Source organism: Vollenhovia emeryi, unplaced genomic scaffold, assembly GCF_000949405.1.
Source record: "Vollenhovia emeryi isolate VEMERY1.0 unplaced genomic scaffold, V.emery_V1.0 DF939122.1, whole genome shotgun sequence".
Classification (NCBI taxonomy): domain Eukaryota; kingdom Metazoa; phylum Arthropoda; class Insecta; order Hymenoptera; family Formicidae; genus Vollenhovia; species Vollenhovia emeryi.
Window position 1 is genome coordinate 1,043,932 of NW_011967244.1, and position 22,399 is coordinate 1,066,330.

At 44.8% G+C, this 22,399-nt stretch overlaps 1 protein-coding gene across 1 annotated transcript in view; it reads left to right on the plus strand.

The window, feature by feature from the left end:
• Positions 1 to 22,399, plus strand: part of LOC105569878 (cadherin-87A) — a 252,472-nt gene that overhangs the window by 120,076 nt on the left and 109,997 nt on the right. The window contains exon 4 of the mRNA XM_012026669.1: positions 7,168 to 7,223. Within this exon, the coding sequence (XP_011882059.1) occupies positions 7,168 to 7,223 (56 nt within the window). The remainder of the gene's footprint in view (positions 1 to 7,167; positions 7,224 to 22,399) is intronic.

A 22,399-nucleotide genomic window follows, 5' to 3' on the forward strand; every position in this document is an offset into this window, starting at 1 on the left:
TCGTTATTACTGGCTGCATATAATCAGCACTTACGTTGATTATGATGAATTAATGACCGGGTTCAGCCCCTGTTTTAGTTTTACTATCGCCGTTACTGTTACATAATACAGTATTTAATTTTATTGCTAATGGCAAACCCTTTGGTAGACTGGTGCCTCGAGTCGATAATTTATCGCGGTGAAAAACGATCATAAATAAACGTTATTTTTTATCTCCATTGATATTTGTAACGGAGAAATTTCGAAATGCCCCACAATCTGATGTTTCCATTAAAAGAGGCAATTTTTGTGCAGAAAACTTTCAGGAAACTTTGATAAGCTGTAACGTTGGCATAAATACGAAAAGATAAATTTCACGAAATTTGTTAGATAAGCCAGTGTTGGCGCAAATTTATCACGCTTTCTTTATACTTGGGCGGATTCGCCGGGGCTCTATGAAGATGCAACGTAAGCGCAAGACGCAAGTTATCTCATTAACCTCGTACTATCGAATTCCGGTCTGTCAGGGGTAATGCATCATCGGAACGTCGCGGTCGCGATGAAGCCGAGCTTGACGTGTTAACTTTAGTTCGAGCGCGGGCTTGCATAATTTCCGATCGGCCTCAGTAGCGGCTGAGAGTGCCGCAGCCGTCGCGCGGCTGCCTTATCTCTTCCACCCTGCGCGAGATGCTCGCGATTAATGCAATTTGCTTGTTGCATGGACAGCCGGGACGTTAATAGTTGATGCGATTAATTCGGGCTCGGCTAACTTGAGAATGTATGAACGCATTCCGCATACATGAGACGGAATGCGCGCCGCAGTGTCAATCTACTCTGGCCCGCGACCTCCGTTACGTCCGCCGCGCTTCTCGCCGGAACTTTATCGTTACGGGCTCCTCGGCGAAAAGATTGACGTCGGATTAAATAGTCATTAGACGTTGCGATAGCCGTTAAAAAATGAGTCCACGGCGCCAGGTATCTCACGCAATCTCGAGGAGAAAACTTTCTTACAACAGCGACATCCCTTTTTCTCCATGCTCGCCATTCTTACCTAGAGTAAGATATTTTTAAGGGCCGCATCCACAGTCCGTACTTATTTCAAGACTACTTTAAGTGACAGCTTAACGTACTTAAGACTACGGTCTTAAATATAAAAAGAGGCTACGAATCCAATCGGACTATAACTTTCAAGTTGTAGGAAAATTATTTTAGGCGACGACAGACAAGGTCGCCGCATGTATTGTACATTTTAGAGCTAGACATGCTCGTTCCGCGACTCTGAGATGGGGCCCACTCGCTGCAACGGCACGAACGCATGCGACGGTGCTGATGTAACCGTGATGTCCCGCGTCAACTGATTAGCACGTGACCATTTGCAAATTCGACCGCGAAACTGCACGCACGCGGTTCGCCAGAGCACATAGTGCGACGCGTGTGAGTTTAGGCGCTCGTTCGTGCATCTGCAAGATTCAATTTGTACAATTCAACATTGTATACAATAATGAAGACTTATTGTCGCCAGTAAATAATTAATCAATGTAGGAAATTAATAATCGACACGGCTGGCAAATTTTAATTAACGAAATTTATTGCGAAAAATATTACCTCAGCCAGTTTGAACCTGGACCTTCCTATACTCTAGAGGGGCGTCTCACCAATTCGAATTCTTTAATTATAATTTGTCGATTATTAATTTCTTATATTGTGTACAAGTTTCATTGTGTGAAGACGACTGGAGATTAAACCGTGGTAAAAAGAATAGAATCTTTGGGTGGAGAACTTGTGGGTGGGTAAAAAATGTGTTTCTTACTCCCTAAAAATGAGTTTTTCCATTAATTGCTCAGGCTGTTCAGTTTTAAACATTTATAGTAAAAATTCAATTTGGATGTTCAGTTATTAACTTTTGAAGCTCAGCTGTGAAAAATCAGTGCCAAATTTGCTAAAATAAAGTATCGCCATGTTATTCTCACTTTTGATTTATAATTAACAAAAATAACAACAGCCCAACTATGCCTTTACGAGAGATTTCTTAATCTTTGGAAATAAACAACATGAGAAAATACCATTAAATCTATCTTTCAAGATTGCTAAGAAAATAGTTTTTATAAAAAATACCACATATTTTACTTCATTTCTTATTACTCACAAAAACTCGATTTTTAAATCTCTGGAAACGACGAGTTCGCAGCGATAATTCCCGTAAACGTGATAGAAAATGAGTATAAGCTATAATAATGGATCAAGCGACTGAACCGCGAAATAATGAAAGATTCGGTCTCGTTTTTAGAATTAAATTTCAAAAGCTATCTCGAGATGACATATTTCAAGCCACGGAAAAAACAGCCAAAAGTTATCAAATTTTTATTAGATTAAAACCTTTTCTATTTTGTTGCGATGACCCGGTAACATTAACGCAGCTAATGTCGTTAGAACCGCGAGAATTCCTCATCACTTATCCATAGCGCGCACAGAACACAAATGGATTCGTCGCTGAGCCGCGATTAAATTAACGTTGTTGCTTCAGAATTAGCGACACGTAGATGCTTGACGTAATAACGATTGGACATAATCATTAGCGAGACGCGATCGCTATCTACACGCTGACAAACTGTCTGTCCATCGCAGCTTATTTATCACCGATTCCATCGTGATTAAAACCCTCGCGCGTGCACGACGGACGTTGACGTTGAGCCTGTACGAACTGAATTACACGTTTTTACACATCTGCCGCACGAGACTCAAAGTTCGCTGAGCCGTACAACAGTTTGTGTGATTGCAAACTTCAGTTTCTCGAAAAAATACTGCGAATTATTCAAAACGATATCTTACTAACGCGGGTAGTTTTCTACACGGAGAGAATTTTCTCTTAAAATTTGTCCTGAAAATCATGTAATCGTGGGACGATTTCGAAGAACCTTATGAGAGTTTTTGAAATTTTACTAGTAAAATGTATGGTAAAATTTCAGAAGACTCATAAAGTTGTTCAAAATGCCATGTTGTCCCACGATTTTCAGGATAAATTTTAAGAGACAATTCTCTCCGTCTAGGTGTCACAACACAAATTTGTTGCTACATTTTGTATCTGTTAAGGCCTGTGTCCACGATGCTAGAACTTGGACCAAGTTTAGAAAATTGTTTGTAGCCTGCATAATTTATAGCAGCAACATTCTAGTCTGGAAAGTTTGGGTTTCATGACTAAATGTTAAATTCATATTGGGTATAAAATGAATTTTGGTGACATAGCTAGCACAATCTTTGTAACGAATATAACTGTTGTTTGTACAACAATCAAACGTTATGATAGAAAGACTTTCTTCCCAACATTCGCTAATAGCTCAGAGAGAAATCCTGTTTCTGCTCTTTAAATTGATTAAACACAAAACACATGCGATTTTGCAGTACACATCATTTATACGTCTCAGTTATTTTTGTCGTACCTAGAAAATTGTAGCTGCAGCTGCAAGATAATTTTTTTCGAGCGAGTGAAACGTGAAAATGATCCAGATGGCTTTTCGCGAATCGTTCCCTCGGACTTGGCGATTTTTGACTTACACGATTCTTACGACGTCGCGTGATCTATCTCGCGTCTTATTTCGTGAACGTTGACGAGGAACGTCGTCATATACCGAGTCGGCCCTGAGTGCCGACACGGCACCGCGGGGTGCACGTGGCAGATAATGGAAACGTCACTCATGGAATGCCACAGTGCGTTATCTCTCGCGCAAACGTTATCTCTGCTGGCTCCGTACGGCGGATAATGGCGTTTGGCGGAGGCGGCGGTGGTCAAACGAAACGATTAATACGAAAAACACGGGCGAAAGTCGCCGCCGCTCGTCACGGCGATTAAGGCGAGATCGCGTGCATCCTCATGTGGCGCACGTGACGCCGTAAAGCGCAATTCGCGCGACCGTTTTAATGGGATACCTATCTAACTTAATGCGACGCTATCATAGCGCCGCTAAGATAGCCGTGTGAACGCTCAAATTAATTCCCGCGGCGATTAGCGTGAGCAACACTCAAGCCTACCATTATCGTAATTGAAGGGGCAAGTGCCTGAAGGTGATACGAGGCGCGTATGGCGGCGATATGACGTATATATTTCAATGCATTTGGTATCATGGCTCTCTGGTGGTCTGATTGTGATCTTCGTCCCTTCTCTCGACGATGCCGCAACTCAGTTTACGACTTAAAGCGTCTCACGAGATCAGTTCTAACGTTCGAGACAAGGAAAGTGGAGATTGTGCGTTGTTGCACACTTTTCGTTTAATATTAAAAGTAGGGGAAATATATATGGGAAGGTAATAGATCACTTTCGAGTACCTGCCGCAAGAGATAATCCATCATGCTTTTGTTCAAGGATGAAAAAAAGATTTCGCTACGCGGGGAAAAATCAACTTAATTTGCGTGGCGATTGTTCCGAATAGAGATTCGTAAAAGCAAGTGGTCAGTATAACCGCGCGATGGTCAGTAACCATGATTTATTGCCCGGCGTACGGTGTAAAACCACCTTTATTTATGTAACACGGAATGTACATATTCGTACAAAAACCCATTTTATGTAGCGCGCCTCCTGTGTGAGGGGGAGACCAGTTGTTCCGGATTTTTGAAGGATTATTCCTGTTTGTCGATTATCTATAACATTCGACAATTGTCTTGCTTTCCTTCAAAAACGTTACGAAAGTAGATGTAACATTTAAGAGTGTGGCGGAACTTGAATTATGCACAGCGCGCACATCGGACTGCGTTATTTTAAACAAGATTTTTACATTTTCGTATACTACTTTGCTAACGACACCTGCGGTTAAAAATGGGCTGCACGCGTCCGGTTATCTCTCTCATTTTTGCCTCGTCTAAGTAGCGCGCCGCTTCTCGTAGATTTCTGTAAAATTACATCGTAACAACTTGCCCGCGCAAGAACAAGCTCCGCTCTCCTCTTTTAAAAACAGCTTTAATTTTTTGCCGTGCAGAATGGTACTTTATAAAATGGACACTCCGCGCTAACTTTCCCGTGGGATGTGGAAATTTTTCCGAGGGCCGGAAGGTACTTGTTGCTTTTTTTTTCTCTCTCGTTCGACGGTGCAGACTGGTGCAGACGCCCAAAGTCGATATCGCCAATTAACCCAAGACTGTTTACCGTTGATGTTACGGGACGGTCCGCGTCGGACTGGCGGTCCTATGTAATCGACGTGGCAGTATGTAACAACGTGTACATACCTATGGTGAACCCGCCAGGTAATGTCACTCGGTCTGCCGCCTGATCGCCGCACCCGGGGAAATAATACAGTTTGATCGACCAGTGTAACGGTATGCAAAGAGCATTTCGAAATGACTCGCAGTTACGCAGTTAAAGGGCTTTGTCCTCGAAAAGAGTCACTCCGAGAGTGAGAATTCCCTCTTCTCTGTTTGTCTCAAAAACATCTTGTATAGTACAGTCTTGCTGGATGTTTTGAGAACTCGAGCGGCAACTTTCAGTCTGTACTTATTTCTTGCTAAATATTCATTACTTTATCGTTCCGTTATGCCGTTGAATATTCATCACTTTGTTGTAGATCCACATTTTGCAAGAAGGGAGAATACAGTAGTTTAATAATCAAATACTATAGGCGAATGGTCTTAATGTGAAACTTGAACCGTAATTCTCCGGAACTCGCCTTCGAGGGAAGCTCTTGCACTTTATTTAGAGATACGCTTTTGTAACGTTTGTCATTACACGGCTCTTTTTGAGCCGGCAGTTTAATTGCGGGACGAATATGAAAGTTGACAACGCATAGTTGGGGCGACGCGTGTGTGCCCGTCATGACAATGCACAACCGTGCTCGCAATCATTTTGGCAGCAATTTCAACCCTGAGATTATTCCGTCGTCGTTTTGACCCAATTTGATTAAAGTTTCCGGCTAAATTTACAATCGTGTCCGTGTCGTTGCATAACTTTATTTAAGCACAGGCAATTCCGCCGGTGGGTAACCGAGTTTTGTCAGTTAGAAACAAGCACAGCGGTATTTATAACCCGACGAAAAATTGCGAGTGCCACGTTTTAAAAACACGTCACTTACGGAACGAAATTTAACGCTGACACGATGCCGTATCTCGTCTCTGTAATGTCAGTCGGGATTGTTGGGATTTTATTTTTAACTTGCAGTTGCAAACGATACCTGTTATTGGATCGCGCAGGCCGAGATATTCCAACGGAATATAATCCGCTTAATGCGGTTATCTATTCATCTATCCGTTGGTTGATTCGCTTATCGTATCACTCCTGAAACCATTAATACGGATATGCGTACAGTTTGCGTATAACAAATTGAAACGCGTTATTGTTATACTTTCTATTCTGTTGCAAGCGATCGTCAATTGGATATTGATGTAATATTAATTGGAGCTTTTCCAAATAATTGCTAAAATCGCGTTATTTGCCTATCAAATTTACAGGTATAAACAAATGGATAATATCGTAGTCATTCTTTCATATAATTTACTTATCGGTATAGTCAAAATTGAAATACGCCGTTCGTCTTTCCGCAATAAACTACACGGGGAGAGAATTTCCTCTTAAAATCTACCCTGGAAACCACGTCAAAAATTTTACCATATATTTCAAATTTTACTAGTAAAATTTATGGTAAAATTTTAGAAAACTTGAAAATGCCACGTTGTCCAACGATTACATGATTTTCAGGAGAAATTTTAAGAAAAAATTCAACTGAATTATCCAGTGCTACACTTATAACTATGAATCAGTGAATAGTCACCGTTTTCAGTGATAATCTACTGACTTTTAGAGAGTATACTAAGTATAATTATTAGCAAAATGTTTGGTAAAATTTCACGAAACTCATAAAATTCTTGGAAATGCCATTGCATAAACTTTAAGAAACAATTCTCCCTGTGTAGAGTAAAGAACGCAAAGCAGAAATAAGAATCGAACGTTGGCGGCTTTAGAAGATTAACGCTCGACTCTGTAACGTCAATCGCGGGTGTTTTGAGCGAGAGATCCGCGTGAAAGCCACAAACGCGCAATTAATTAAGCGCTCCGGCGCGCGCGCGCGGAGCATGGCGCGAGATTAATCCGTCTAATCGCGAGTCTGATAGTCGGCGAGTCGAAGTCGAGCGTTACCCTTCTCTCGATTCGTCTCTCGATTGGCCTAGGGCGCTCAATCAATAATCACCGTCCTCCTCCTCTGCTTGCAGGTTACCCAGGAAGCAAGCGGTTCTGCTGGCGATTTGTCTCTTGGCCACTTGCACCGGTAAGTCTGCCCGCCGTGCGTGACAGCGCGCGTTCTCCTTGCCGAATTTATTCGCACGCACGTCGCGACGTGTAGATCGTGTTACGAGAGAGGACGGCGCGACGCTCCGCTTCTCCACGGGGCACGTGCGCGGCGCTCCATAACCGCGCCAGACGGCGCTCTTCCTCTCTCGAGGAGAATTTTATTTGATTCCTCTTAGGCCGTTTCAGAAGTCTCGTCGACCGTCGGGAACCGCGGGAGTTATAGCAGCCTCTCCCGTCGCTTTGCCGCTCGCGCACGTTTGAATTCTGAAAGCGAAATGTGACCAGGGGTAGAACGAGGTTTGCGCGAAGCTCGGTAGAATATCGCGATATTTCTCGAAATATGTCGGGGCGGAAGAGAGACTTGTTTTTATGAATGGCAATTTTTTATGGCAACCTTTTATGCATACGTATACATATTTACAATCAATCTTACGCGGCGACGTTCGCTCTTTTCGGCCGCGGTAGAATTTATTAGCGCGGCAGAAAGGATTAGATTAGAAAATATCGGCCAAAGCTCGTGTCACACCTACATGCGTTTATGGCGAGATATTTGCTACGCGCAGGATGCATTTTATATTAAATCACAGCGCTGGAGTTGCACTCGAGCCGAGGGACGGCTGTTTAAATATCTCGTTGTCGTGAACGAGACCGAAGTACCGGGTACCTTAGTGATACGAGGTGGCATGGGAGGATGGTTAGGTAGCGCACGTGGGGGGTGCAAGAATGGAGGAAAGGCGTTTCCTCCTTCCGGCGGGGAACAGGAAGCTTCTAGCGAGCTGCCTCTCCGTACCTTCATCCCTCTTTCTCCCTTTCTCCCTCTCTCTCGCTTTTTCTCTCGTTTCCATCTGCCCTCGCCTTTTTCCCCTTCCGTGCCGCCCGCGCAACCCCTCATCTCCGTATCTCGGCGAAGTCGAGAAATGGTTTCTCTTGGAGAAAGCGAAGCTTTTCCTTCTAACGTCTCTTCATCTTCTTCCAACATCACTCCTCTCTTTCTCTTGGTTACACACACACACACACATGCATACACACACACATATATAGTATATGGGTGTGTGTATAATGACATATAGCGACTAACGTTGATTGCGAGTAATGCAGCAAAGCGCCGCGTGCTTATTTTGCCGGCTTCGCGCGAGTTTGACGTTCCTGTGTTTTGCAGTCATTTCCACCTCGTTTGCTCAATTTCTACATATTAAATTTTATTTTGTTGCGCGTTGCGCGCTCCTTCCCTTTCATTTTCGCCCGTTTCTCTCCTCTTAATTAAACGCCCGCGTTCGATCTACGGAGCAATCATTTTTCTATTTAGCGTCCGCCCGTGTTGCCCTCGCAGACGTCGGCGCGGTCCTCCCGAGAAACGTATTTCACCGTATGCCACAAAGGGTAGCCTGTTTTATTCCTCCCCTCTCATTTTCAAGATATATAACTCGAACTCGATGTTTGTTCATTCAATTCTTCACTCGTTTACGTTCTCTGTCTCTCCGTCCCTCACTTTTCCCCTCCGCTCCCTCCGCCCCCTTTTCTCTCTTTCACATTTTCTCTCGCCACATTTTTCCCCTCTTCAACCCCCTTTCCCCTTTCCTCTTCACTTAAAGCTGCCCGTCGTAAATCTGTTGCCACCTACTTTCTTCCTGTCCCTCGTGTTTTACTCTCGGTTACAGCGGTTGGATATTTATTATTCGCGCATATCACGCTTGCATTTTTAAGGCATTGTTTTTCCCTTCTTGTTAACCCGCCGCTTCCACGTCGATCTTCGCGAGTCGGCGGGTTCGCCAGCGGCGAGACTCTTGTTCGCGCAGAGTCCGCCCGATAATTTATGTTAAACGCGTTTGCTGGGGGAAAACGGTCGAAACGTGCCGAAGCGAGGTGTGTCGTTCCTCGAGAATTATGCTTCCCGCGACATATGTTGAATCTCGTTGTGCATCGAAACACCGTCCTCCGCGCTGAAACGCAGCTTCCTTCGCGTCAAAACGTCCGATCGATAGCGCGGCTGAAAAAATTTCAAGCACGCGTGTTGATAACGCGTCCAATAAATCCCGAGAGAACCATCTCGCAAACACTGCCGGCATTATCGGGAAACAATAATATTCTAATTATTTCGGAAACTGTGCAACAGCTCCTGTTTGCTGAAAGCAAGATTTCCGACGAATTATTAAAATAATTTCAACGAAAATACACAGAGTAGACTTTTATTACTTTCATATCGATTTGTGAAGCATCATTATTTCATTTGTCATCTCTGTGGTTTCCATCTCTGCGGTTAACATCTTATTAAAAAAAAAGGAGATTTGAAATTCTGGAAAAAATACCAGCGTGTTTTGGAGACTCAACTTTCCCGATGTGGTCTGCGTATTTTTTCAGAGATTCCGAGTCGAAATTTTGGCCCTATGTTGAACCTTTATAAATTCTATTATACATATAGTAAGACCTAAGACAGTAAAAGAGGTTGAACTGCAAGTACAAGATTTACTCCTACTTTAAAATTGATAGTGTCGGTTTCTACTTTTGCCAATTTAGGCATTAAAGTAGGTCCTTTTAAGTAGGAGCTAAAGTAAATTTTTAGAATTAAAGATTCAAGGTAGGAGTAAACAAATATACTGTCATCAAAGTAGGTTATTGCTGGTCTATGTAGGTGTATAGATCAGCTAAATAGGTGTAAATTATCCTTAAAAGTGTCAATAAAGTACCAAAATTTCGACTAGGGATCTTCCTCGAATAAACACTGACAAAACTGCTCATTTGCTATTAATAATTATAGCGCTATTTTTCCTAGACTTTTTTTTAGATATCGGGAAATTTTATTATCCTCACTCCTCCTCCCGCTCGAGAGAGGGAAGATAAAGCTCATCGGGAGCTCGGCTGGAAATTCCCTCGCGCGACCCTCTTCTCGGGGTGTTCCGCAGTTTCCGCATCGCCGCTCAAGAAGATCATTGACTGCCGGGGCGAGAGTCGCGGGTAGTAGGGCACTTTGGAATTCGACCGGTCGGTCGGTCGGTCCTGTCGAAGGGCTGGTTGCACGATTGATCACTCGGCGGGTAACGTTTGAGCAGTTACAAATACACGTGATCAATCGTGTCCTAATGGCGCGCCCGAGTGCATCGCGTGCAACGGCGGCGGCAGACAGCGCGGCGTGGCGCGGTGGCGTAACTGCTGCACGGCAAACCTCATGCGCTGAAAGTATTTGCCCGAGTGCATTAATCATTCAGCGCGTCTGTTCGATGCGCTCTCCGCGGTACGAGACTACTCGCCGCCGCGTTCGATCGAGCTCGATCATTTTCGGACGTGTTATCCTTCTCTCTCTCTCTCTCTCCCTCCCCCCCTCTCTCTCTCTTTCTCTTTCTCTCTTTCTCTGTCCGATCCGCCCGGCGTTCGATTCCGCGAGCTGTCGCTTCGAGAATCGATCCGATCGTTACATGATAAATGGGAATTAATTTCATGTAACTCCATTTTTCCGATTCACCGGAAGAAAAAAAGGTTAATGCAGCGATATATTGACGATGAACGCGGGATTTACGTGCGATCTATTTTATAAGCCGGTTATAGAATTTACACTGCGATAGACTGCAATGGAGTTTTGTAGAGAGTGAGAGAGAGAGAGAGAGAGAGAGAGGGAGGGAGGGGGGCGCAATTCCGAATTAAATGCATATACATATAGATTTGAAGGGATGTTGGACGAGCGAAAAGTGACAACGCGCAACATCGTTCTATTGTCTTGATTTCGCAGTTATAAAAATGGAACAAATCCGCGGGGCAACGGCTGAAAGGGCTGGACGCGGATCAAAGGGACGTGAAAGCGCGTTGAAAGAGCACGTCAGCAATTCCGTCATTCGCCATCGAGAGGGCTCGTCGGCTCGTCGACGACGACGGCGGCGGCGAATGCATTCAACCAACCGCGCCTTGTGCATTCAAACGCGACAATACGCCCGCTAGTTACGTGGCTTCACTCGTTAGCGCGCTCGCCGAAGAAAACCCTCCCCTCGTCACTTCCTCCCCCGGCCGTGTCACTCTCGTCGCGTCGTTGTCCGCGACTCGTTCGCGGTCCGACCGTTAAATACGGCTTCGACGAGGCGGAGCAACGAGTTTCCGATAACGCCGGATGCGACGGAGCGTATTACCGGATAGAGCGCGTTCAATAATACGCGCCGCTCGCCTCCGCTCGATCGCACGCTCGATCCTCCAATCGCGTCTCGTTCGTCCTCACTTTTCCCTCCGGCTTTCCCGAGCGCCCGTTTTCCCGTCTGCTCCCGCGCTCGTGTAACGCATTACGATAATTTTATTCACGACTTTACAGGCGTGCGCCGCGATACCGCGACGTTAGTTTCGATTTGTGCTGATAATTTTTGCGGTTTCGTCAAAACGCTTCTTACGGTACAACATAGCGAGGGCTTTGTGAGCAAAATCATTATTTAAACGTACAAAGACTGCGAATTATGCGAGAAAAGGTATATCCAACGGGATGAGTTCATTAATAATATCGCGTTTTATTCAAAAGCAAGAATTTCAAGATCTTAGCTAACGGTTTTATATGATTGAAAATCTTTACAATACTTAAATATTTGAATGAAACTTCTCGCGCGCTTTACAATTCAAGTATCCGCGAGACTCGTGAACTGTACCTCTTAGAACAGGAGAGAGACCATCTCGAAATTGATCGAAGATCGAGATACAGGAATTCAATTCCATTTGTGGCTGCTATTGCTATTCCATTACGAATTAACAAACGTTTCACGTGTGGCGAAATTTGGGCGAGGTCTTCGGCGCATCGGCTCCTCTTATCCCTAAGCAGCCACAAATTGTCAGTAGTTCGACTCCGTGTATGGTCCGCCAGTTAGCGGGCGACCGGGAGACGGTGTATTCCGATGCGCGCACCGGAAATTTCGCTAACGAGGGAACGCAAGTCCTTTGATTGGCGCGAAACTCTTGGAGGGCTTCCATGTTTGTTAATACGAAACACGCGCACACATTGCGTGCACGTTTACTATTAAAGCCGTCTCTCCGAGGCGCTTGTATTACCTCTCGCGGCCGCGAAAAGTTCGGATCGTTAGTCGCCGGCTTAAGATAGGCTTGCATTTTCGTTCATTGCGTTCAGCGTTTTAACATATTAACGTCTCGATATACCGAATGTACTTCGAAATCGCAAGTACGCGGAGAGGATTTTCTTTTAAAACTTCACCTGAAATTTTGTTTTGTAATATTCTTAATGGTTGGTTCTTTGGCATCGGGTTGACCTACATGAGTTCAGTCTCATTTCCGCACTGTTACAGTGTTACAGACACATTTTTACAGCGATGTAATGTTTGCGTAAAGATAATTTGAACGTACGTATTTTATTGATCTATTTATTTTAATTATCCCCCCCCTTACATAAGCCTTTTTGCCTATAATGTACTATAGACAAGTTTTGTAACTCTGTGTTTTCCATTGTTTTGTCCAGTGGTGTCCGATGGCGTTTGACCACGTGCCATGCGCCGTTTGAATTTATTAGATTGCACTTGATAAGGGCCAAAACCCATGGCCGAAACGTTGTGCCAATAAAGGAAGTTTTCCTGTTGCCAGTTGTGTCGGATTACTCACCCGAATTAGTTAAATATTTGATGGCGTTTGAACGTTTAAATTTGGTACAGAGAAAAGCCCTCTATTATGAGATAGAAGTCTAATATGAGATATAGTAGGTTTTCAACGTCGTAAATTTAATCACAAATCTTTTTACGCAACAATTATATAGGATCAACCAATCAATTTTCCACCAAACAGACTTCACTCCCAGGGCAATAAATTCATGGTGGAACCAACAGATGATGCCTATTAATTTAGCAGAAACCCCTCTATCTCATATTAGGATCCTATTTCATAATAGGATATAACATTTTCCTCTACTAAAATGTATAAAATAAAATTTAAAAAGAACTCTCAGAAAATTCTTGAAAATGCCGCGTTGTCCCACGATTACATGACTTTTGGGATAAATTTTAAGAGCAAATTTCTCTCCGCATATATCCGTGGTAGGTTTGAGAAAATGTTGACTTCACAAGGAGAAAATTTAATTAAAAGCGTGTAATCTCATGCGCGGTGACGATTACACCTTAAATTTAGCAAAACTAAGCTGACAAAGATTTTCTTGTCTCCTTTCACATGCTCGATTCGTTAAAATCGTTTACTTTCGTACGTTGAGCGGTAACATCTACCATTAAAAAATCATTAAGCGCAAATCTATCTCCAATGGAGACTGCAGACCCGAGTAATCAATAAGCGTGTTGTCTCAATTAAGAGCTAAACGCCGTATCCGCCGTGTTAACTGCCGCTTATCGCGAACGGTTATCGAAGAATCGCCCAAAGCGCACGCGATGCGCCGTGAATGCGCGCCATACAATTCTGGAAGTAATCCATCATATTTGGGCCGGTATATGTATCCGGCGTACCGTTTTCTCCGGCATTAAGCCTCGGTAATCCCCGGCTCGTTATCCCCCCGCTATTAGTTTTCCTTGACGTTTCTCTTTGTTAAAAGAAAAACCGAGGTAAGCCGGCGGGGAAATCGCCGCATTACTTTTAAACAAAAATGAGGCGGACTCCGCCGCGCCGGGGCGCGGCGCGGCGGCGGATATCCGCGTCTCGGCGAGGAGGTCGCCGCTTAAAAATGGCCGGGACTTGCGCAAGCTGATGCGGGATGAATGCGAGATACATGGCGTTATTTAAGAGATCCGTATCTTCCTCCCTCCCTCCATCGCGGCAAACTTACTGCCGCGTCGCGCATCCCTGATTCTCCCTCCGAATCGCGGACAGAATGTAGTCCGCGGCGGCGGCTCCGCCTCGCAAAAATCGCGCGTTTAACGCCGAGACTCGGCGATCTATCTCGGCGCGAGTTTATTTTCTCTATACATGGTGTTATGTAATGGGTGCCTTATGCCGGGATTACGATGAACTTAACATAACGGGACGCGACGGGACGTGAAGTGACGTGAAGTGAACTTAACGTTAAGGTATTTTGTGAAATTACGATCGCCGTAACGTGTCGTAAAACAGCGTGCATTGACAGCGTTGATTTGACAGCGTTGGTAATTCAAAATGAATTCTGCTGTGAGGCATTATCAATTTTGTAATGTAATTTTGGCCGGATATTTGTATCCTCAACTGCGGAAGAGGAAACGAATACGAACCGTTGGTGTAAGAGAGATTTTTCGGAGAAGAATCCAGTTTGGTGACGGATGTAACCTTGAAATGTCACTCTTGAATTCGAGTGCAACGCGCACAAGAATCGAGAGCGTTGATTGGCTGAAAGAGTCACGTGAACAGCCCGACTAGACGCAACGCGACGTGAAGCTTGACATTGGCAGTTTTCACGTTGCGTTAAGTTCTGACACTTCACGTCACGTCGATCGTAATCAGCCGCATATAAAAACAATGTGTTTAGGTTTTACGTTACGTAACGTCCCGTCGCGTCCCGTTACGTTAAGTTCATCGTAATCCCGGCATTACTTCTTCTTTACGGATAGAGCGGATTAGACTGGGTCGATAAGTCCTCTACCATTTTGCAATTTGTGCAATGGTTAATGAGTTATGAATTATTAAAAATCGCTGTCTTAGCCCGGCCTACCGCCCAATTCAAGGGCGCGGCGAGATGTGGCCGTCCCGCGATCGGCGTTGCTAGGTGCGCCGCTGAATTGGGCGGTGCGCCGGGCTAAGACAGCGACTTTTAATAATTGATAACTCGTTAGCTATTGCGAAAATTGCAAAATGGTGGAGGACTTTTCGACACAGTCTAGTCCGCTCTATCCGCAAATAAGAGGTGAGGCGGGTATTATATAACACCCTGTATTTACCGCGCTAGGGCTCGATCGTGAATCTTTTTCTTTAGCGAAGAGCGAAAAAGTTTCGCTGACGAACTCAACATTGGTCAATGAAAATTTTCACTTTTCACGGGTTCATGCATGATTGAGTCTCCAAACTTGATCCTCGCTGTCCCGACGCTCGTCGCGTACGTAACACACCGTCGCACAACAAAGTTCCGGTCCATATTCTAATTCCGCCTCCGTACTCCGGGGATGATGGATCTAACTCCATCGTCATTATTCCACATTCACGTGGATGTACACTTATTTCGTTAGGATTCCGAGAGACAGTCAGCTCCGCGTTTCCGTTAGGCGAGCGGCGACGTAATGTAATTTCGCCGTGTAACGCAATGCGTTCTCCGCGCGCGGCTCTGATCGATGCGAGCCCGGACGCAGACGCCGGCGTTCGGAGCGGTTCCGCGAAACGACGGCGAAACGAACGACGCGGATTTACGGAGGATCGCGCGATATAAAAGCCAGATAGGAAAAAGAACGGGTGGGAAAAGGCGTCGGATGGGGGGGGGGGGAGAAGCGCGGAACGCGCCGTGTATCATGATTACCGCCGGCGCGCTGGAACTTTTGTCACGGTTGCTCCAATTTCGAGACATTAACAATCCCTCCCGGTTTTTTTTTCAGCCCCCTGCCAGGGGGGATTTCACGTTAACCCCGTTTCGGGGGCTGCGCGGACGCGACCGTTGGTCATACTTGAGGGCGGACAAACGGTTATTTATTCAACGCGGTCGGAAGTTAATCCGCGACGCGGCCTCACTTCATTTCCTCTCTGCGCCGCGTCCCGCTTTTAAAAAAGAGACCCGCGCGGGCGTATAAACACACGCGAGTAAGTGTGAAGTTACCGCCTTCATTTCTGGCTTTATTAAAAAACTGCCTCGCGCTGCCGCGCCTCGCCGAGACGTTGTATCTCGCCCCCGAGACGAGTTCCCGCTTCGCTCAAGGATTTTACAGGTGCGACCGTATATTGGAATGAAATTGGGAGGATATCGGGGAGCTCGCGGCAAGCAATTTCAGTAACAATCCCCCTCCGAAACGGTATTGGTACTGCTATTGTAAATCGAAAACTACACGCGCGTCCATTTTTTTTTATGAATGTTATTTTATATACATTGAAAATGTTATCACTTGAGGGGAACAACGCGCGCGCGCTCTCTCTCCCTTGCTGTTATTTGTATATTTGTTTATTTTATTATATTTGCACGCAGTTTAATTTCTGTCGCGGATCGAGCTTTCGTTTATTTTAACAATTTGTCCTATTCGGTCTTCGTTGAATTGAAAAAAATTCCGAGTGCGAAAGCCGGGAACGTCACTCGAGTCCCGCTCCGTTGCCCCGAGAAAAGCGTCAGATGAGGCAAGGACGAAAGTGCGTGACATCGTGTAGACGTTAAGAGGATGCTGGAGTGATTCTGCTCTTTTTGCATCCTTTGCTCCTAAAACTCTCAATTCGTGAAAATATTTGCGTAATATACAAATTATGTGGCTTTTGTGTACAGACCGACAGTGTTCCACTAATCGGACTAATTATAAGTTAGAGAACAGTGTAGTTTCACTGAAATGAAGTTCAGAAGTCTTACAAAAAATCTATTCACTCGAAGAAGTTATAGGTTACCCTAATCTATAACTTATTCGAGTGAATAGATTTTTTGTTACACTTCTAAACTTAATTTCAGTGATACCATTCTGTCCTCTGATTTAGTTCGGATAGTGGCACACTGTCGATTTGTACGCATAAGTCTCATAATTTGTGTATTACACAAATATTTTCATGAATTGACAGTTGTCTAAATGCATAAAGCGCAGACTCACTCCAGCATCCTCTTAAGTTACAAGAATTTTCGTCGCGTCGCGTAACGTCGGCTGGGCGTAGCTCCCGCCGTGTTTCGGCAAGAAAAGCTTGTAACGCTTGTATCTCCGCTCACGAAACCACCGGGCGCTACCGCGCCGGCTGCGTTTTGCCGTCACGAATTAACGCGTCTGGCGCGCCATAATCAACGAACGTGCGGCCGCCGTTGTTCGCGTCGCGACTCCGGAATAAATTACTCGCCTCTCACGAGGCGCGGGCTCCCCGACTTCAAAGCGCTTTCGCGGTCATTTAATTTGCGCTGCCGGGCCGAGACGGCGCGGAAAAAGGAGAGACGCCGAGAGTAAGAGTTGCGGCGCGTCTCCCCTCGCCCCACTCAACCCCTTGTCCGTCTGCCTTATCCTGGCGCCTTGATAACGCGCGCGTACGGGATACCCGGCCAAAGACAGGGTAATTATCTACTGTAGAGCCGTGGCCTTTATCTCGCGCGCTGCAGACGCATGTTCGCGACTTCGTCGTCGTGACGTACCGCCGTCTCTCGTCACGTCGCCCGGTTAATCGCCCCGGGTACACAGTTCGTAGGTCCTTTGTTCCTGCGCTCCTCGGGGGACGACGGTCGTGTCTCGTCCTCACGTTTGAGACTCGCGACGGAAACTTATCTTGCCGCTGCTTCGTGACTTTTTTTAAACAAATACCGTTGACGGGGACGCGGAATATCGTCGTGGGATATACAGGGTGTTATGTAATACCCCCCTCGTCTCTTATTTACGGATAGAGCGGACTAAACTGAGTCGAAAATTCCTCTACCATTTTGCAATTTTCGCAATAGTTAACGAGTTATTAATTATTAAAAGTCGCTGTCTTAGCCCGGCCTTCCACCCAATTCAGCGACGCACCTAGCAATGCCGATCGCGGGACGGCCACATCTCACCGCGAGCTTGACTTGGGCCGGGCTAAGACAGCGATTTTTAATAATTACTAACTCGTTGACTATCGCGAAAATTGCAAAATGGTAGAGGACTTTTCGATTCAGTCTAATCCGCTCTTAACGAGTCCAGGAAAGATGGATTCGAATTCGAACACGGAAAGATTCGATTCGATTCGATTCGATTCGAAGGTTTTCAAAAGATTCGATTCGACCGCACAAAAGCATGACTCGCACATCTCTGGTAAGCAAACGAGAAGGGTATCGAGCGTGAGCTTGGATAGTTCGCAATCAGCAGGATGAGCGGTCGTCCGGGAAGCGGAAGAACCCCGGTTCGAGTCCTGTTCCAGTCCGCGCCCAAAATATTATTAGTGCCCACCTCTTCCAAGGTACACTCCTATTTATTATCATCTTGTTAGTATTGTATTATACTTGAAAGTACTCTTTTATCACTGCGTAAATTTGCGCGGGTGCATAATATAATGAACCGCGTCCCTCGGTCGCTTTCTAATTCTCTCTGTGTCGAGTGTTTCGGCCTGGACGGACCGCAGCGGGGGCGGCGAGTCGGGTGGCCGGTCGACCGGTCGGCCGGCCGATCGGTCGGTCCGAGTGTCCATTGAAAGCGCCGTTGAAAAGAGCCAATATTCCGCTCGGGCGCCCTATGCAGACTTCGATTCATCGGGGAATTCAATTAGCGCCAGTTGCCGGAAACCTCAAGTAATTTGCGCACGGCCGGCATCCTCTCGCACCCTCTCGACGCGACACGACTGCGATTTCCCTCGCCGTCTCTGTCCCGCGGACGGAAAAGCGATACGCCGCGTCGCACTCCTACCATCCTCCCCCGCGCGGATGCCTTGGTCGCCGCGCTCTCGCGCCTGGGAAACCGAGGCGACCATTGTAGTACGTGCCTGCCAGAGACGTATCGGGGATATTCCGCCGGTTGCGGGAGAGACGGACGGAGGCTCGGCGAATGAACCGGCGCTGCCATCAATCAAGTCCTCAGCAACCCCGGGGCCCGCGTCCACGGCAGATTATCCATCCGGGAGGGGGTCGGCGGGGAGGAGGGCTATAAGATCGAACGATGTTCCCGGGCTACCGAAAAGTATCAGTTTTTCACTCGAAAAACCCTGTCCACGTCGTTTCCACGCCACCCCGACTTTTGAGGGCGGTCGCTGATAGCCGGGGAAAGGCACACGTGTGTACGCGATATCGTTTTTAGGCTGTCCCTGATTTTTATCGTTGGCGAAAAGCCGATTCTCTTGTGAATTATTTCTGCAGGACCGCAGAGCGATTCGAAAACTTTCGAGGAATATCTGTGAGGGTGGACCTATTCTACACTAAAAAAAAACCTTGCTAACGCAGGTAGATTTCCAGCAATCGCGACAAAAATGTATCGCATTTTTTTTCTGTCTGTTAGAAAATTGTTTGTAACCTGCAAAATTTATAGGAACATTCTAGTAATACCTTCTGGAAAGTTTAGGTTTCATGATTAAATATCATATAAATATTAATCATTCACGTTGGGCAAAAATTAATTTCGGTATCAGAGCTAGAATAATCTTTGTCGGAAATGTAACTGTAGTAGCACATTCAAAAGTTATAATGGGTGCGTGCCACAGGAAGACTTTCTTCCCAACGTTCATTAACAATTGAGAAAGAAATTCTGTTCTCGTTACTTAAATTGTTTACATACAAAACATATGCGATGTCGCAGCATGGGCTATTGATTTACCATATGTATCTCAGTTATTTGCTCGTACCTAGAAAATTGTTGCTGCAGTTGCGAGATCATTTTTTTCAGTGTGGCTATAACTCGAAAATAATTAATAGGATAAATAACGATTAACGAAAGAATGCGAATCGCCAGTAGTTAATTAACGGTAAAAAGAATTGTTAGACGATATTAGGCTAGCAGATGGTTTATTTGTTTGATTCTGACGTTTCGGTCATGCAGGTTGTGGTCCTTTTCAAGGAATTTAATAATCCACAAGTTTTGAAAATAATAATCATACGACGATTAGTAGGTTCTCGGAGATAATTAAATAAATAATTGATCGCTGAATTTTTCGATCTCCAGCTCAACGTAGGAACTGGGTCAGCGATGAATCGCGAAATGTTAAAGGACTTCCGGTTCGGAGTAACGCCGCCAAGTCGGAAATGAGAGAGGCTCTCGTGCCTGTGTGACGAAATTCGAGGGATGAAATCCGATTTTACCGAAAGCGACTTGATAATTGGTGCTCGTGTACAATTGAAAACGCATGACGGTGCGCTCCGGAATGCGAACGTAATTAGTGCACCCAGTTGAACGTAATTGTTTACCGCCAATATGGCATTTTGCGTATGTGTGCGTGCGCGCGCGTATGCGTGTTTGAAACGTACGCCTGTGTGCAAACAACGAACAGAGACGCAATCAAATATATGGCGAGTAATATCGGAAGTTTTGTGAATATTTTGAAGAATAGTTTGGGCTTTGAATAATTAGCTTCTCAGAGGAAATCTACGCTGATAGACGAACATCCTAGGAAACGGCATCGTTATTTGCAAGCCGGGCAAAGCATTTCAAATACGTCCCAATTATTTGACAATACGTTCCAAATATGAGTGTAACTATACACTCTTAAAATTCACCCTGAAAATCGTGTAATCGTGGAACAACATGGCATTTTGAAGAACCTTGTAAGAATTTCTTGAAATTTCACGATACGTTACTAATAAAATGTATGGTAAAGTTTCGAAAAATTCTTACAAAGTTCTTCAAAATGCCATGTTTCACGATTACACGATTTTAAGAGAAAACTCTCTCACCGTACATTTTACTAATAAAATCTACACTAAGTTCAATTACTAGAAAAATATATAGTAAAGTTTCCAAAAACTTTCGAAATGCCGCGTTGTCCCACAATTACGTGATTTTCGAGTTAAATTTTGAGAGAAAGTTCTCTCCGTGTACAGAATTACCCGCGGACTGCGATGTTTTTAGATCGTTTGCGAAAGAATTCTTTCGAAAATCGTCGCCGATCTCTTCCGCCCGCTTCAGAAAAAAACGTTCTCTCCTTTACGTAATTCGTACGCACGAGTTCAATGAGGCTGAAATATCATTTCCACGAGCGCCGACCTCCGCGAAATTTTAAGTACTTGTTACACGTTTTTACGAATCGTGAATATAGCCAATTCTAAGTTTCAATAGGAGCCTGATTGTACCGAGCACCCCGCCCGAGCGAAGTACACCGTAAGTATAATACAGCGAATGAAACAGCAATTTTTCCGAATATCACACGCGATTTCAATGCAACGACACTTGGCTATTGAATTGATTCAGATTCATGAGTACATATTGAGCTTGATTCCATCTCCAGCGTGGGGATCCAATTGACGACGCGATTACGCGCGCGCGCGCGCGTGTGCGTGTGCGTGCATGTGTGTGTGTGTGTGCACGAGTGTCGCGTATGCGCGCGTTGCAGCCGTACGCACATCAGGATCAGCGTGCTTCGGGCGTGTCAGAAGCCAATGCACTATCGATCCCGAGATCGTTGGTGCAGTTAGAATATTATCTCTATTGTCGAACTCGAAATCACGTCTGCCATAACGACGAAAGGGTGTCATCACGTATGGCCTTATTAAATTGTGATTACGCGAAAGAATCAATTGGAGGAATAATTTGTAAATATCTGGCGAGTACCAATCACTTCCAAAAGTGAAAAGAATCTTATTTTACAAATGGATAACACGGAATGCACTTAATTAACCTAAGCTTCGTGATGTCAACAATTGTTCTTATCAGGATATTTGACAGGAAAGATACACGGAATTGTCTTTTAAAATTTTGCCCTGAAGATTAATGTAATCGACATTTCGAAGAATTTTATGAGAGTTTTTCGAAATTTTACCACACTTTTCACTAGTAATTATACTTGGTATGCATTTTACTAGTAAAATATATGGTACAATTTAAAAAACGATAAAACAAATTGTTAGACGACTTTAGGCTGGCAGGTGGTTTATTTATTTAAATCCGGCGTTTCGACCATTCGGGTTGTGATCCTTTTCAAGTCCTACTGTGGTCGTTACATCGGATGGACGTGCCTTCTAACATAGTTCTCCGAGTGATGCCCAGAGATGGATGTCAAACCTCCTGTGTTTTTTTAATTTAATATCAATGACGTAATATTATTGTTGAATTCCTTGAAAGGGACCACAATGGTCGAAACGTCGGATTTAAATAAATAAACCGTCTGCCAGCCGAAAGTCGTCCAACAATTCTTTCTATCGTTAATCAACTACTGGCGATTCACATTCTTTCGTTGTTAATTAAAAAAAAACTCATAAAATTCTTCAAAATACCACGTCGTTCCACGATCGCATGATTTTCAGGGTCAATTTTAAGAGAAAATTCTCTCCGCGTATATAACCTTCCACTGGCCGTACAGTAACCTATCGTTATCGCGGTACAACCTCATTAATTCACGAATTCGACTCGCGAGCTGTTATTTTCGAATGTCTCACTCACTAGGAGCAATTTGCAAATGACGGGATTAAACTCGGGGTATAATTCGCCGAGGAAATTCCAATATCCGGGCGACGTAAGTTTCCAT